Raw genomic sequence first — 13,099 nt, forward strand, 5'->3', positions numbered from 1 at the left:
AACACAGGAACTACTCTGAATAGTTTGGTTTCCATTAGATCCAAGCAGCCAGAAAGAAACCAAGGTAATTACAGTCATTTGAACAGTCTTACATACAGTGAGATAACACCTAGGCAGTTCCAAGAAACAGCTCTTCAGTCTCATCCATTCTAGAACATCATTTTTTATTTCTATGAGTTTCTGGATTGTGAAATGCATTATATTTGGTCACTTATTACAGTCAGTTTTATAGTTTACTTCTTTGCCTTTTTGATCTCTTTATGCTTTCTGAAATGTAAGACTGACTGTGCTATGAATGAGAAAAAGCTTGTGAATAAAGAGAGCTAACTGAAGTCCCCAGAGGCAGAGAATTTTTACTTCTAAGGGTTGCACACAACATGAGATGTATTACTTTCTCAGTATCAATAAATGCATGGAATTACACATGAAAGTATGTTAGTGTGTCTACCTTCATAAGCAACATAAGATTCAGGTCCTAGCCATTCTCAAAATGAATAGTTAGTCATATTAGCTTTCTTACAAGGCTCTTTAGAGGCTAATATAGCCCACTTCAAAAAGGCTGTTCATTAGGCCTTACAGAATTCAGCCCACCTAGCTCCTGAAGACTATGGGAAAACAGAGAGTTGCTTATGGAGTTTAAGAATAAATAACTGCGTTCAATACCAACTCTGCAAAGTCCTTACAAGTAAATTATGAATAGCCAATACAGTCAAGAAGATTCTTCTTTATAACAAACAAATTTCTGGCAATGTAACAAAGTTTAAACCCACTTTTTTCTTAAAATATAGTGTCGCTTGTTACAGTACATTACCAGACACCACAGTTCATGCTAAAAATACCAAACTGTAGGCCTACCACAATATGAACCCACACCTCATCATTCTAAAGCCAGCTCATCAGTATAAAATAATGTTTCCACTTTTTCCTCCAAACAAGCCATAAAGACTCAGAAGTGCTATAGAAAATCGTGTTTAGTATGGCACACTAAAATATTGTTCTACTCAGAAAATGATTAAGCTATATCTGTCTACTAACCCAGCAAATAAAACTGCCTGCTACAACCCCAAATCCCCCAAAACCTCAGTCTCAGTTTGTCCTCTTAATTTTTAGATCTATCTTGAAGTTACTGGAGCTGTCTTGAGAATAATCATGCTATATGCTGCAAAACCTGGAGAGATATATATTATACTTGGCTTATTACATTTTCCACGTAGGTCCTCAATTAAAATATTTACTAGAAGCAAACTCCAAACTGATTCTACACGATCCTGGTAGAAAACCCAAAATATAACTGACAGCAGTAACCACAGTGCCCATCACAACTACACCCGAGACCTTAAGTTACCTACATTTGCTATCTGAGCATTTTACTATCATGCATTTTTAGTCAGAATGTGTGGACCTAAGTCAATGCCTTAACATCTACAAAGTGAGTTTTACAAATGAGCAGTTCCCTTAAAAAAAAAAAAAAAAAAAAAAAAAACAGAAGCAGGCACACCTCATGCATTTTTTTTCCTCACAAAATTATATCCCTGAAGAGTATATCAAAGGAGTTCACTCTTATAACTTTTAAAATGCCTACCTTTACTGGTGAAATATGAGAATGAGAAACAAATCCATGGACATTCTCAATTTGTGACAGATTCTTCTCCGATACATGAACCAGCTCTGGACCCATCACCTCATTGGTAATGTGCGGAGAGCTGTGCTCCTGTGGAGGTGTATCTTCATCCTGGTAGCGGTATTTCTGAAGGAAAAAAACAGAGAAAAGATCAGACCACCACAGAAACATTAAAAGATTATCCAGAAAGCCTAGGTCAGACAGAAACAGCTATTTACTGAACCTGCTGACTTCAAGGCAATAAAATCTAGAAATAGAAGTTTTAATTACTATTTTCAGTTTAAAGACTCATCCTGTCTAAAAAGTCTCACCTAGAACTACTACAAAGCTACTTCATTTTCTTTTGCCTATTTACATACAGTTATGTGTCCCCCAAATCTTTTTCCAAGTTATTTTTCCCTTTACTATTTCTTTCTTACAAACGCTTTAACACTGTATTATCCACTAGCAGCAAAAAACTCTTGGTAGCAACTGAATTTATCACCTTGTCTTGCCTTCAAAAACTATCAGCCTCAAAAGCTTTTTTCTATACTTCCAATTTAGCACATTTTCCAAAATAGTGTTTTGTCAGCCTAAGAATTTCAGCTTTTATGTTGGGTATCAATATAACAATTCACTTCTGCTAACTTCATTAGGAAACAATAACATGTGGTTTTGCTACTAGAAAGATCAAGATACCCCACCAAGTAAGTCTTCAAACAGAAACACAAGACATTATTCAGACTCAGTCTTATTAATTTCTATTCAATTTCAAAAACCAGAACCTATTACTTAGGCACTAGAGATACATTCTAGTCAGACTGTGCTGTCTCCACACTTGCAAATCCCTACCAGAAGGGAATAATGAAATCTGAAGCATACATAATATTAATATCTTCTCTGGACTGCAGTTAACTGCACCTCCAAACTCCAGAGCATGGGCTCACGTTTACAAATGTACTTGAATATAAGTATTGCGCCAGTTTCACCTTTGCAGTCTCAGTCCATTCTGAGGCACTTTAGGTAGTGCATGCACTTTATTGCTAGTTAAAGCTACAGCTGAAGTCACGTAACTTTTCCAGCAGAATTTACTGTGTCCATTAAACATGGTTATAAAATGTTGTGGTGCGTTTTCTTTCACACAACAGCTCTATATTCCAGAATAGATATGTAAATGTTACTAGTTTACAGGGAAAACATGTCCAGAAAAAAAACATCTAAACACATAATGGCTTTAAACTTGGAGGAAACTATTCCTATTATTAATAAAATATATTTAGATAAGAAACATTTCCTTGAGGGTTTTTTTACCAGAATTCTAAGATTTACATACTACAATTTAAATCAAATACCATCATCATCTTGGTAATTCATTCCAACATCATAATCCAGTAGACTACTGCAAGTAACCCATTTGCTTATAAGCACAGGAACACTACACCAAGGCAGTACCCGATACACAGTGCACGATAACTAACCCTGTTAACAGTTACATGAAAGTACAGCTTAAGGCTACCAGAAAGATCCCTGCCCTGCACAGAAGAGTCCTGCAACATTACAAACCGAGAAAGCCTAAAGGATAAACTACGAAGAAACTGCTTGAAATGATCCATCAGTTACCAGCTCCTGTAATGTTTAGCCCATTCATTTCCAGCCCACCCGCCCCATGTGCCCGTCTTACAGGAAGACTCTGTGTTTTGCTGGACAGCAGAAAACAATCTCTAAGCATGGTCAAACAGGACAGCTAAATTCATAGCAATGGAAATCTCTTACTCTTCCCTGTTCCCCAAACCCTGGGGAAGGCACCATAACCCCTTCCTTTGTTTGGTTCTGGCAGAATTTTGCCAACTTTTTCTCCTCCTTTGCAGGGTTAGGCTTGAACCCAATTCAGTTAGGGACTCCAAGAACACCAGAGACAGTGCAGAAGGAGAGAGGAAATCAGGGTGGGATCTCTCTCCTTTGGAAGTGGGGGAGATCAGTTTACTCTGTCTTATGTAGAGTCATCATAAAGCAATATTGCAGAGTTTTACCGGTAAAGCAGTGGTTAAACAGGACAGCTGAACTCGTAACTGATTTGTGCTGGAAAAGGAAGGATTTATTTGTTCTTCTCTTCCCTGACGCTTGTTCTGCCAACACTTAAGATTCCTTGAGAGACAAGGTAAGTTCCCTCACTAACTTGGAAAGAACAGCTTGCGGCTTTTCATTCCCACCGCCCATCGTACTTTGCCCAGGCAGAGCTGCCCTGCAGCATCCCCCCCTCCAAACCCCACAGCAACAGTCCCACACCAGCAGACACTAAGCTGCACAGTTTCTTTTAGCCAGTAATGGACAAGATGTCAAGAGATCTTTGAAGTTATAACCCTGATTTATTTTTGTCCTAAAAATAATAATAATAGTATAAAAAAAAAAATCTTTATCCACCCTACTCAATTCAGCTCTTCATTGTTGAGACCATACAAGATCAAGTTCTACTACATGAGAGAAATCATCATTTTGGAATATTAGAAATTACGAAGTAGAAGGAATACAAGTATATTTTCTCTATAAATACACCAAAGATAAGCAGAAAAGCACAAATCAGAAACAGTTCCAAGGAAAGCAAGAGTATTAAGACTTCTGTTATTACAACAACCAAGCTCAAAACGCTTCCACACTTGCTCCTTAACCGGATAAAGGAGAGCTGGTGAATACTGATAGTTGTGAAAAATTGCAATGTTTATTCAAAAAGCCCTAATTTTTTCAGATCTTCAGTAGAGAGGTTTCTTGAGGTAACCGAACCAATTTAATAGCTCACTACTAGCAGATGAAAGTTCTTTTCTTTCCTTTCCCTGCAGCAGTGAGACGCTACATTGCTCAGCCTCAGACTCTTGCCATTCATCTATTTTCTGACATTGACTTGTTTTCAACTTATCAAAACAAAACCATGAAAGGAGTTGACATTAACTCTCTAGAGCAGCCACATTAAACATCAGAAACAGGAAAGAACTATCTTTTAAAGAACAGTGTTGGCCAAAAACACCAATGAACATTATCAGAGCATAAATAAGATCACATTGGAAATCACAGAAAATAAACATTAGAGCTGCAAGAAGCACAGAAAATCTCTTGCAACATCAGAGAAAGTAGGAATTCTGCTGGTTTAAAGGCAGCTGCTCTGCTGGTGAAAGGAGTATTCAACTAGATCTGTGATCCAAGATGTCCTTGCCAGATCTCAAGCTTTGCTTTGGCTATGAAACACAGGAAAATGGGACCTGAAAGTGGATAAAGGTCCCAGTTCATCTCATACCAAAAAAAAATAAAAACATAAAAAAATATTCACAAGCCAATCAAAATTATCTTCCTTTACAGAACAGTCAATACTTTCAGTCAAAGCACAGAATTACCTTGACTTTTTTCCTGGAAACAGGTATTTGGACACACCCGAGTGTAAACACACTCTAGATTTCACTGTCATATGTTTACAATATACAATGTATCATTGCTTAATATAACATAGTACATATGAAGTTTCAATAGATCAGAATGTCATTCTAATTCAGATTAAAGATTAAAAATTAAAAATTGTGGTAAAAGTATTCTCTCTTATGAGGCAGACAAGGGCTATAAGCTTCACAAAAAAAATCTTAAGTGCTAAGTGGGTTTTGATTACATATTCAAGATTGACTTCACTATTACTTGCAAAATATTTGGCAACTTGAAACTGCTAAAAAAACCCCACCACACAAACCAGAATTCCTATTTAAAATACACTAACTGAAATACCTGTAGGATAATGCTTCAAAGTGTAAACAAAATACAAGGACACAAAGTGCATGAAAACAACATGCATAATGCTGCCACACTATCCTTGACCTTTACAGAAATTACTTTTGAGCAAAGTGCTTCAAGTAAAGCAAACTACTGTATCTTATAACAGGCAATTCTCCACAGAAGTGGAGGTGGTTTGTACTACTTTGCTATGGAGCATCACTTCTGAAATGCCATGTGAGTGATTCAGCACGGTCAGTCACCACGCAAACCTGCCCATTCCCTTCCTCTCCCCAAGCTGCCATCCCTTCTTCAAGAATTCACCCAACTGTTTCACTCATGCCCAGGTCATCCTGCTGCTACATATGAAGTGAAATCCCATGCAAGTGAGTCTAAAGACACTGTTTCAAAGCAGCAGGACCCATCCAATCCCTCTTGCTCAAGCCGTACAACCACATCTCCCTGCACCTTGCTGCTTGTACACATCTGACTTCAGATGGTGAGCAAGCTCAGCAAGCTAATCCAGCAGAAAGTTTGTTCTCTCTGCCAGCAATCTTAAATTGTCTTTAATTTGCTAAAGTGGCTCAGGACAAGACACAGCATGCAGCAGCGCTGGCACCATAGCGAGAAAAGCAGGTAGAGCAGGACCAGCCCATCTCATCATGGCTGGTAGAAGAGCACTTCTCTGCTTACAAGCAAGAGAAACCAATCCTGCACCCAAATCCAGGTGCCAAGGAGACCCCAGTTTAGAAGAGACAGCCAAGCAATGGGCAAGACAGATGAAAGCAAAGAAAAAACAGGCAGGTGTGCAAAAGCAGCTCTGAATTTGCAGACAGATTGCCAAGTCATTTAACTATTTTTAAGAAGCTTTATGAACCACTGTATAATTTATAATAATGAAGTCCAAAGCAACCAAGTGTTAACATTTAAGACGTACTCCTGACAGAGATGCTGCCCCAAAGGGTTCAGTTACAGGTATACAAGCATGTCAAAATTAATTTAAAACATTTCTCTTCTGTTGTAACTTAGTTAACTGGATTTCTTCAGGGTAGATTGTACCTTCAATGAGTTTTGAACTGTCACTGAACACTATGGACTAAACTATTTACTGGTGTAAACTAACAAAAAAAAAAAAATCTATGTTCTTTAATTAACCACTGCTAGTTTCTATGAGGCCAGAAAATGGTCCAAATTCACTCCAGGGGGACCATTCACTCCGTTAACTGCTCAGGCCCACAGCCTCCCTGCTTCAGTCCCCAGGCCTAGAAGAGTTACACAAAAATAAGGATGAACAAAGTATCAACAACAATGTGCAGGACAAACAAGGACTTTGTGGACATTTTACAGTGCCGTTTTTCAGAATACAGATGACCTGTGCATAGAAAAAGCACAGAAAAGCTTTGGGAAACTCATTCTAAAAAAGGTTCACTTTAGTGTGAACTCTTACCTATATTTTAAAAAGAAAATATTTCTAACAGATTCATACATAATGTACCCCTAGAGATAATTAAGTTGCGGTTTTATATATATAATTTTTTTTAAAATATCCCCTAATGAGACATCTTACTGAAACAGAAATAAAAGGCAATTATTCAATGAACACTTAAACAACCCCATGCACTAAACTGGTGACCCATATTCACAACAGCATGCAACACTGTTATTCCAGAGATTCAAGACATGCAGAATGCTATGATCATGGACAGAAAATGAATTACACAAGAACGTCCTTAACTACCAGATAATTTAATGACAAAAACGCAAGACAGTAGTAACTACAGCTCTCTTCAAAATGGGTTGTGTATCAAAATCCAATTCATACTGAATGTACACATAAATCCACTGTCTTGTAAGAAAAATTTGAAAGCACAGTAATGTATCGTCTCTACACACAAAGAAAATAACGTCATTGCTAAAACGGCTTTAATGTAAGAGGGAAACAGTGCTTAAAAACCAATTTTAAAGTCTCGAAGTTGATCTTCTTATATGCACTTCCATTCTCCTCCAGATTTTAACCCTCCCATGCACACAGCAGTACGACTCTCAAGGTCCTGCACGCTTCTAACAACAAAGACCACAAACAAAACCCAGGAAAGCACACAACCCAACTTATACAGTCTGCCTCCAGCTAAGTTTTCATTTTCACTGTACAAGTCCAACCCATGTTTTGAAAGAGGTTAAAAATCAGTGTGAACTTCAGTAAGTGCATCTAATCATTTGAATTCAATAAATATACCAAATCTCACAGGCTCAGACCCTCTCTGATGCAGTACAAATAGGCTGCACAATAAAACCAAGTGGCTTTAAGCCATCTGCACCCCAAGTTTAAATACTTGTCTTTGTTCAGTCACTGCTCCACTGTGGAAGTTAAACTAAATCTTAAAGGACCCTTCAAAAGATCATTACAGCACCTGAAGTTGTTGGGAAACACTGTTTGACATTCAAACACCCCCACACTCCTGCATGAAAGACCTGGGATGCAGTATATCAAAAGCAGGTAAATAGAAAAATCTAAATACCCACACCCCTCCTCACATCTCCCCAAAATCCAGCCTTCATAACTCTGATACCCAGATACCAAATAAGTTCCAACAACTCTAACAACAAAAGCAGCAATACAGACAAATCTTGTGTAACCTTGCTAAAACAAAACTAATGGATAGTATACCAAGATACTAACACATCTGTACACATCTTCCCTGTGGTCCAGTGGAACTGCTACACCAGAAACTAGTGCTTAGGAAAATAGTGCCTTCCTTAGGGAAGAAAAGGGCATAGAACTCCCAGGTTATGCTCTGCCACTGCAGAACTGAAGCCACCTTGACAGCTTCTCATTTGTAAGAACTAGGCACATTATGAAAGCCAAATAATGTCTTTGCAGGTGAACAGCAATTCACACCAAAAAGTTAAAAGCTTGTGACTAACAAAAAAACCCTTCAGTAATGTAAAAGAAAAGGACATGTGCTTGTGTATTTTCAGAACTTCTTTAGCTGATCACAGAATAATACATTCAGTATTATTTTCAGTTCAGGGCTCAACTCTAATAATTAGAGCTACAACATAAGGCACTTCACCCCACGTGGACACTTTCAGTTTGACATTGTATCTTGAATAAAACTGCACAGAACATGTTTATTTAGGTCACAGTGTTCCATCAAATGTCAAAATGCACAGCTAGTGTTAAAGTATTTATATAATGCTTCATATAAAGGATATCCAGAAATGACACAACAATTCAAGCGACATATATACATTCACAAAAACACAAGAAACATTTGCAGTGAAGAAGCTGACCTGTTCCAAAATGCCAAGGAAAAGAGATCAAAGAAGGAGCAGTCGGACTGCAAATGTTCTTTTCACATGTGGTCAAAAAAAAAAAAAAACACAAACAATAAAGGAACATGGAAAGCACTGTATTTCATAGGATTACTGGTGTGAGACAAATTGTTTACATCAGGGGTGTCAAACTCATGTTCACCACTGGCCACATCAGCCTCGTGGTTGCCTTCAAAGGGGCCACATGTAATTTTAGGACTGCAGAAATGTAACTACTCCTACATTTCTGCAGTCCTAAAATTACATGTGGGCCCTTTGAAGGCAACCACGAGGCTGATGTGGCCAGTGGTGAACATGAGTTTGACAGTCCTGGTTTACATAAAGGATTGAACAGGTTATCCTCTATTACTGTCTCATTTCTTTAAATATTGACCCTTCCAGGGTTCAGAGGCTCGGGGGGCGCTGCCAGCAGAGGCAAGGCCTGAGGCACCGCAAGCCTGCAGCTCCTCAGGGGACACGGTTGTGCGGAGCCACCTCCACGGATCGGGTCACGCCTGGGGGTGCCTTGAATTAGAGCAGGGTAAGAAGTCATTAATGCATTCAGACAGATAAAAAGAGCCACTGACGCGCAAGTACAAAATAAAATTTAAAAAAAAAAAAAAAATGCTGCTATCGCTCAGATCCAGCACAAGATGCCTACAGTGGATGCTGGATATTTGCTGAGTATTTTTAGTTTGGTCTTAAAGTGAACGGCATCTCTCCTCTGCAGTTCAATGGGTAAAATTAAAATCAAGATAGTATTAATCTTATAGCAAATAATTTCCTAATTGCATCAAGAAACAACTACATATTTTCAAATGGAAAATGCTTTGGACACAGGAAAGATAAGTAGATTCAAAACAAGGTAAATTCTTTCCTCCTGGAAATAAAGCATTCAAGTTTCATAATAAATCCATCACACTATCAAAAGATCCATAAAAATTTAGACTCCTCCCTCCCAACCTAGGTGACATTTATTCAAGATCAACATTTTGTGATATATATTTATCTAAAAATGCATCACACATATGCATATATGTATGTATACATACACACATAGCTTGCTCCTAATTTATAAAATATAGTTCATTCTTTTGTTTTTTTTTGAAAAATAATGAACACTGACCTGGAAACACTGAATAGGCAAAATAAGTTTGAAAGATTTCTGCATCTGTCTCAAAAGCAACTTCACACACATATCCTTCTAATTTTAAAGGGGCTTTCCAGTACTTGCCATTCTCATAATATCCTTCACACTGTGAGTTAATTTCACTGAAAACAGCATTTTGACACAAGACTAAATGTATTCTGTTTACTGTTCTGAGGATTAGCAAATTATATATGTTTTATTACTCTGAAACCTAAACAGTTGCTGTAGCCCTAAAATGACGAAGTGCCTGAGGGCACTGTTAAACCCAAACCTGCCACTAACCATTGCTTCCATCACCAGGATGTCAGGAGGCACTTCCAGCCCTGCATCTCAGTGCAAGTCTCCTGTGTATTTAATTTTCTACAGCTGAAGAAAATGAAAGCCAAATGCAATAAACTGATTACATGATGATTAATGCTGATTAATGGAGAATGACGACATTTTACATGCGGCATTCAGCAAATTCGAAATGTTCTTCAAAGGGATCTTAAAACAGTAAGCATGATAATTCATTACTTCTGTCACAATCACCAAGAGCTCTGATAGTCAAGTAAGGTATGGAACAAAACACACAGTATTTAACCAGAAATTTAAGGTACAGTTACATGAGACATAAAAGCAATAATTCATTAAATGCAGCTTACATTTCCAGGAAAGTCCTTTTATAGACCCACCTTACATCCAAACATTAAAGATATTGTGTTGTTGGTACATGCTACTTTACAGTGGCATAGCATCGGAGAAAAACAATCCAAGTTTTTTATGCTAGGAGACATTTTTTCAGACCCTGTGCACTTCAATCGATCCGTGACTGAGATTCCAGAAAAATGCCTCCGTAAGCGCTGCTTGCTGCCTGTCTTTGACATTTAATCTAGGTCCATAGTGTTCAAAAATAAGCCTTTATATAAATAGCTTGAATCCGTCAGGAAAAAATTCGCTTCACGTTAGAAAACAGATCTTTAAAAAAAAAAAAAAAGGCAAGCCAAGGAGAAATCCCGTGTCCATTTTTAAAATTCTCGAGTCAGCTGTACGTTTAATTACGTGAGCATCAGCTTGAAGTGAGAAGTGTCTGGGATGCTCCCAGCCCGGGGTCGGGGCCGGGCAGGCGGCCCCACCTGCTGCAGTGCCGGGGCTGCCGGGGCCGCTGCCGCCTCCCGCCGCACGGAGCGGCCCAGGGGAGGGGCAGAGTCCACCGGGGGTCGGGGCAGAGCCCCCCGCACACCGGCTCCCCGGACACCGGCCCCCCTCCGCCCGCAAGGCGCCTTCGCACTGCGCAAGGGAGCGGGTAAAACCCACCTCGAAAATCTGCTGCGCGTAATTACGAAACCGGGGAAGTTGTAAGCTGAACAGCGGGGAATTTGCTGATCTGCAGTTTAGGCTGGCTTCTTCAAGGAAATGTCAGCGTGACACAAAATGAATGGCTATGGGATATTTAATCCTTGCTTTCAAACGTTAAAAAGTCAAGGTTATTTGACACGTTAAAAATGTTCTATAACTGCTGAATAAAACAGCTAATGGTCTACCAAAAGCAATAAACAGCTACAGAAATACATTAATAGTCTCCAGCTTCACCACACAATGAAAGCAGAAGCTGCTATTTTTTCCCCAGTTGTCTCTAGGAAATCATGAATAGTGTAATAGTGTGGACTATGCATCAATTTGGTTATGAGCTCTCAGTAAAGTATTTCATTTCAAGCAACTGTACATGTGAACATTTAAAAAAACACTTAAAAGAAAAAAACTCCTTTTTTTCCTTAGACCTGAAGTAAGTAGTCATGGTCTCTGTAAGATTTGTTGTTCTTTGCTGGGTGCCAACAAGTGTAAGACAAAATTATTTTAAAAATTATTTGTTTGGGAATTTTTTGTTGGTTTTTGCAGGGTTTAGAGTTGGGGGTTGGTCTTTTCTGTTTTTGGGGTTGTGTGTATGTTTGTTTTAGTCAATCCCTATAAGGATTCAAACTGTATTTCCTTTTTTATAAGGTACAGGGATCCCTGCAGGATTTTAATGTATTTATATATTTTAACAAATTGCATTACAGAATTTGGTCAAAAACACGTCCTCTGTGATTTCTCTGCTCTTGTACTGTGAACTAACAAACCTTTGCAAAAAGCTTCAATGAAGTAACGTTACCAATTGCTTCTATTTTCAATTGTACTGAACGTTATTGTAAAAAAAGGCATTTAAGACTTACTGCGAAGTCTCATGAGATTTCCCCTCTTTAGGAGAGGACATGAATGTTCACCTAAGTTTACACCAGTAGCCGCTTTCTGTCATCTCCCTTTTACTTCATTTGGTTTACCTGACAAACACCCCTTGAGGTAGAAAGTTTAATGTAGTGTAAAACTGGCAGCCGCGCTTACAGCTCAGAAACTAGTAACTTCATGAATTACACCGAGATCGTCATCTTTGTATCAGTGTGCAGATTGATGAAACCAAAACTAAGGCAAGATGTTTGGAGAAAAATGTCTAGCTCAGCCCACAGTAAACCTCAAAATAAACTTCATCTGCATGAGGACCTCTTTCTTGGTGGAATATCCTAGGACTACAGATGACAGTGTTTCCATACTAATAAGCATAGTTTTTTTGCCACCAGTTGCCATGACCTACAATTTTCCAGCAAATAGCCTTAAACATAATTTCTCACAGTAAATCTTCTGCTTGCAAGCATGGCAATAAAGGCAAGACCACAGAAAAACCTCTAACACTTCATTTAATCCTTACGGAAAAGGAAACAGACTATTAATGGAAAAAAAAAAATAAATAATACATCTTTTTTGTTTAGCTAAGTTAGTTTTTTCTTGCAAGAATATTCAAATCCAAGGGTGGCCTGAAATATAATAGAACGATGGAAGAACCTTAGGGAAAAACGCACACAACTCTGTTTTTCTCCAGCTGCCTGGGGGTCACAATATACAGTATCTCATCTCAAGAAATAGGGCAGAGCACAACTAAACACTTACTCAAACACCACACATGAAAAGGACAAAATGCACAAGGGGAAGAACAGCCAGAAAGTACCGTCTCTGGCCAAAAGAACACAAGAATATTTCTGTCCTACAAAACAACCTTTTCTGTGCACCACACATGAACAATCCATCTTACTTCCATACCTCTAAACACAAAGTAATAATAATATAATCTCTCGCTAAAATACTACATAGTCAAATGCATGGCAATTTCATGACAACAAATAAAGTCAAAAAGCCAAAATCAGTTTCTGAATGTTGCAGAAATAGCTTTTTGCAGTGCAGAAAATGAGCGCTCTAATATGCCATGGGCATAGAAG

The 13,099-nt window shown here is 38.4% G+C and overlaps 1 protein-coding gene across 16 annotated transcripts in view; it reads right to left on the bottom strand.

Moving 5' to 3' along the window:
* Positions 1 to 13,099, bottom strand: part of DLG1 (discs large MAGUK scaffold protein 1) — a 151,624-nt gene that overhangs the window by 93,914 nt on the left and 44,611 nt on the right. For 14 of the 16 annotated variants that reach the window (XM_071812544.1, XM_071812543.1, XM_071812542.1 and 11 more), the window contains exon 4: positions 1,583 to 1,747. In XM_071812544.1, coding sequence (XP_071668645.1) covers positions 1,583 to 1,747 — 165 coding nt within the window. Of the gene's footprint in view, positions 1 to 1,582; positions 1,748 to 10,486; positions 10,694 to 13,099 lie in introns of those variants that run through there. The other 2 variants (XM_071812545.1, XM_071812540.1) reach the window with 1 other exon arrangement.

The sequence above is a fragment of the Patagioenas fasciata genome, chromosome 9 (genome assembly GCF_037038585.1).
Source record: "Patagioenas fasciata isolate bPatFas1 chromosome 9, bPatFas1.hap1, whole genome shotgun sequence".
NCBI lineage: Eukaryota > Metazoa > Chordata > Aves > Columbiformes > Columbidae > Patagioenas > Patagioenas fasciata.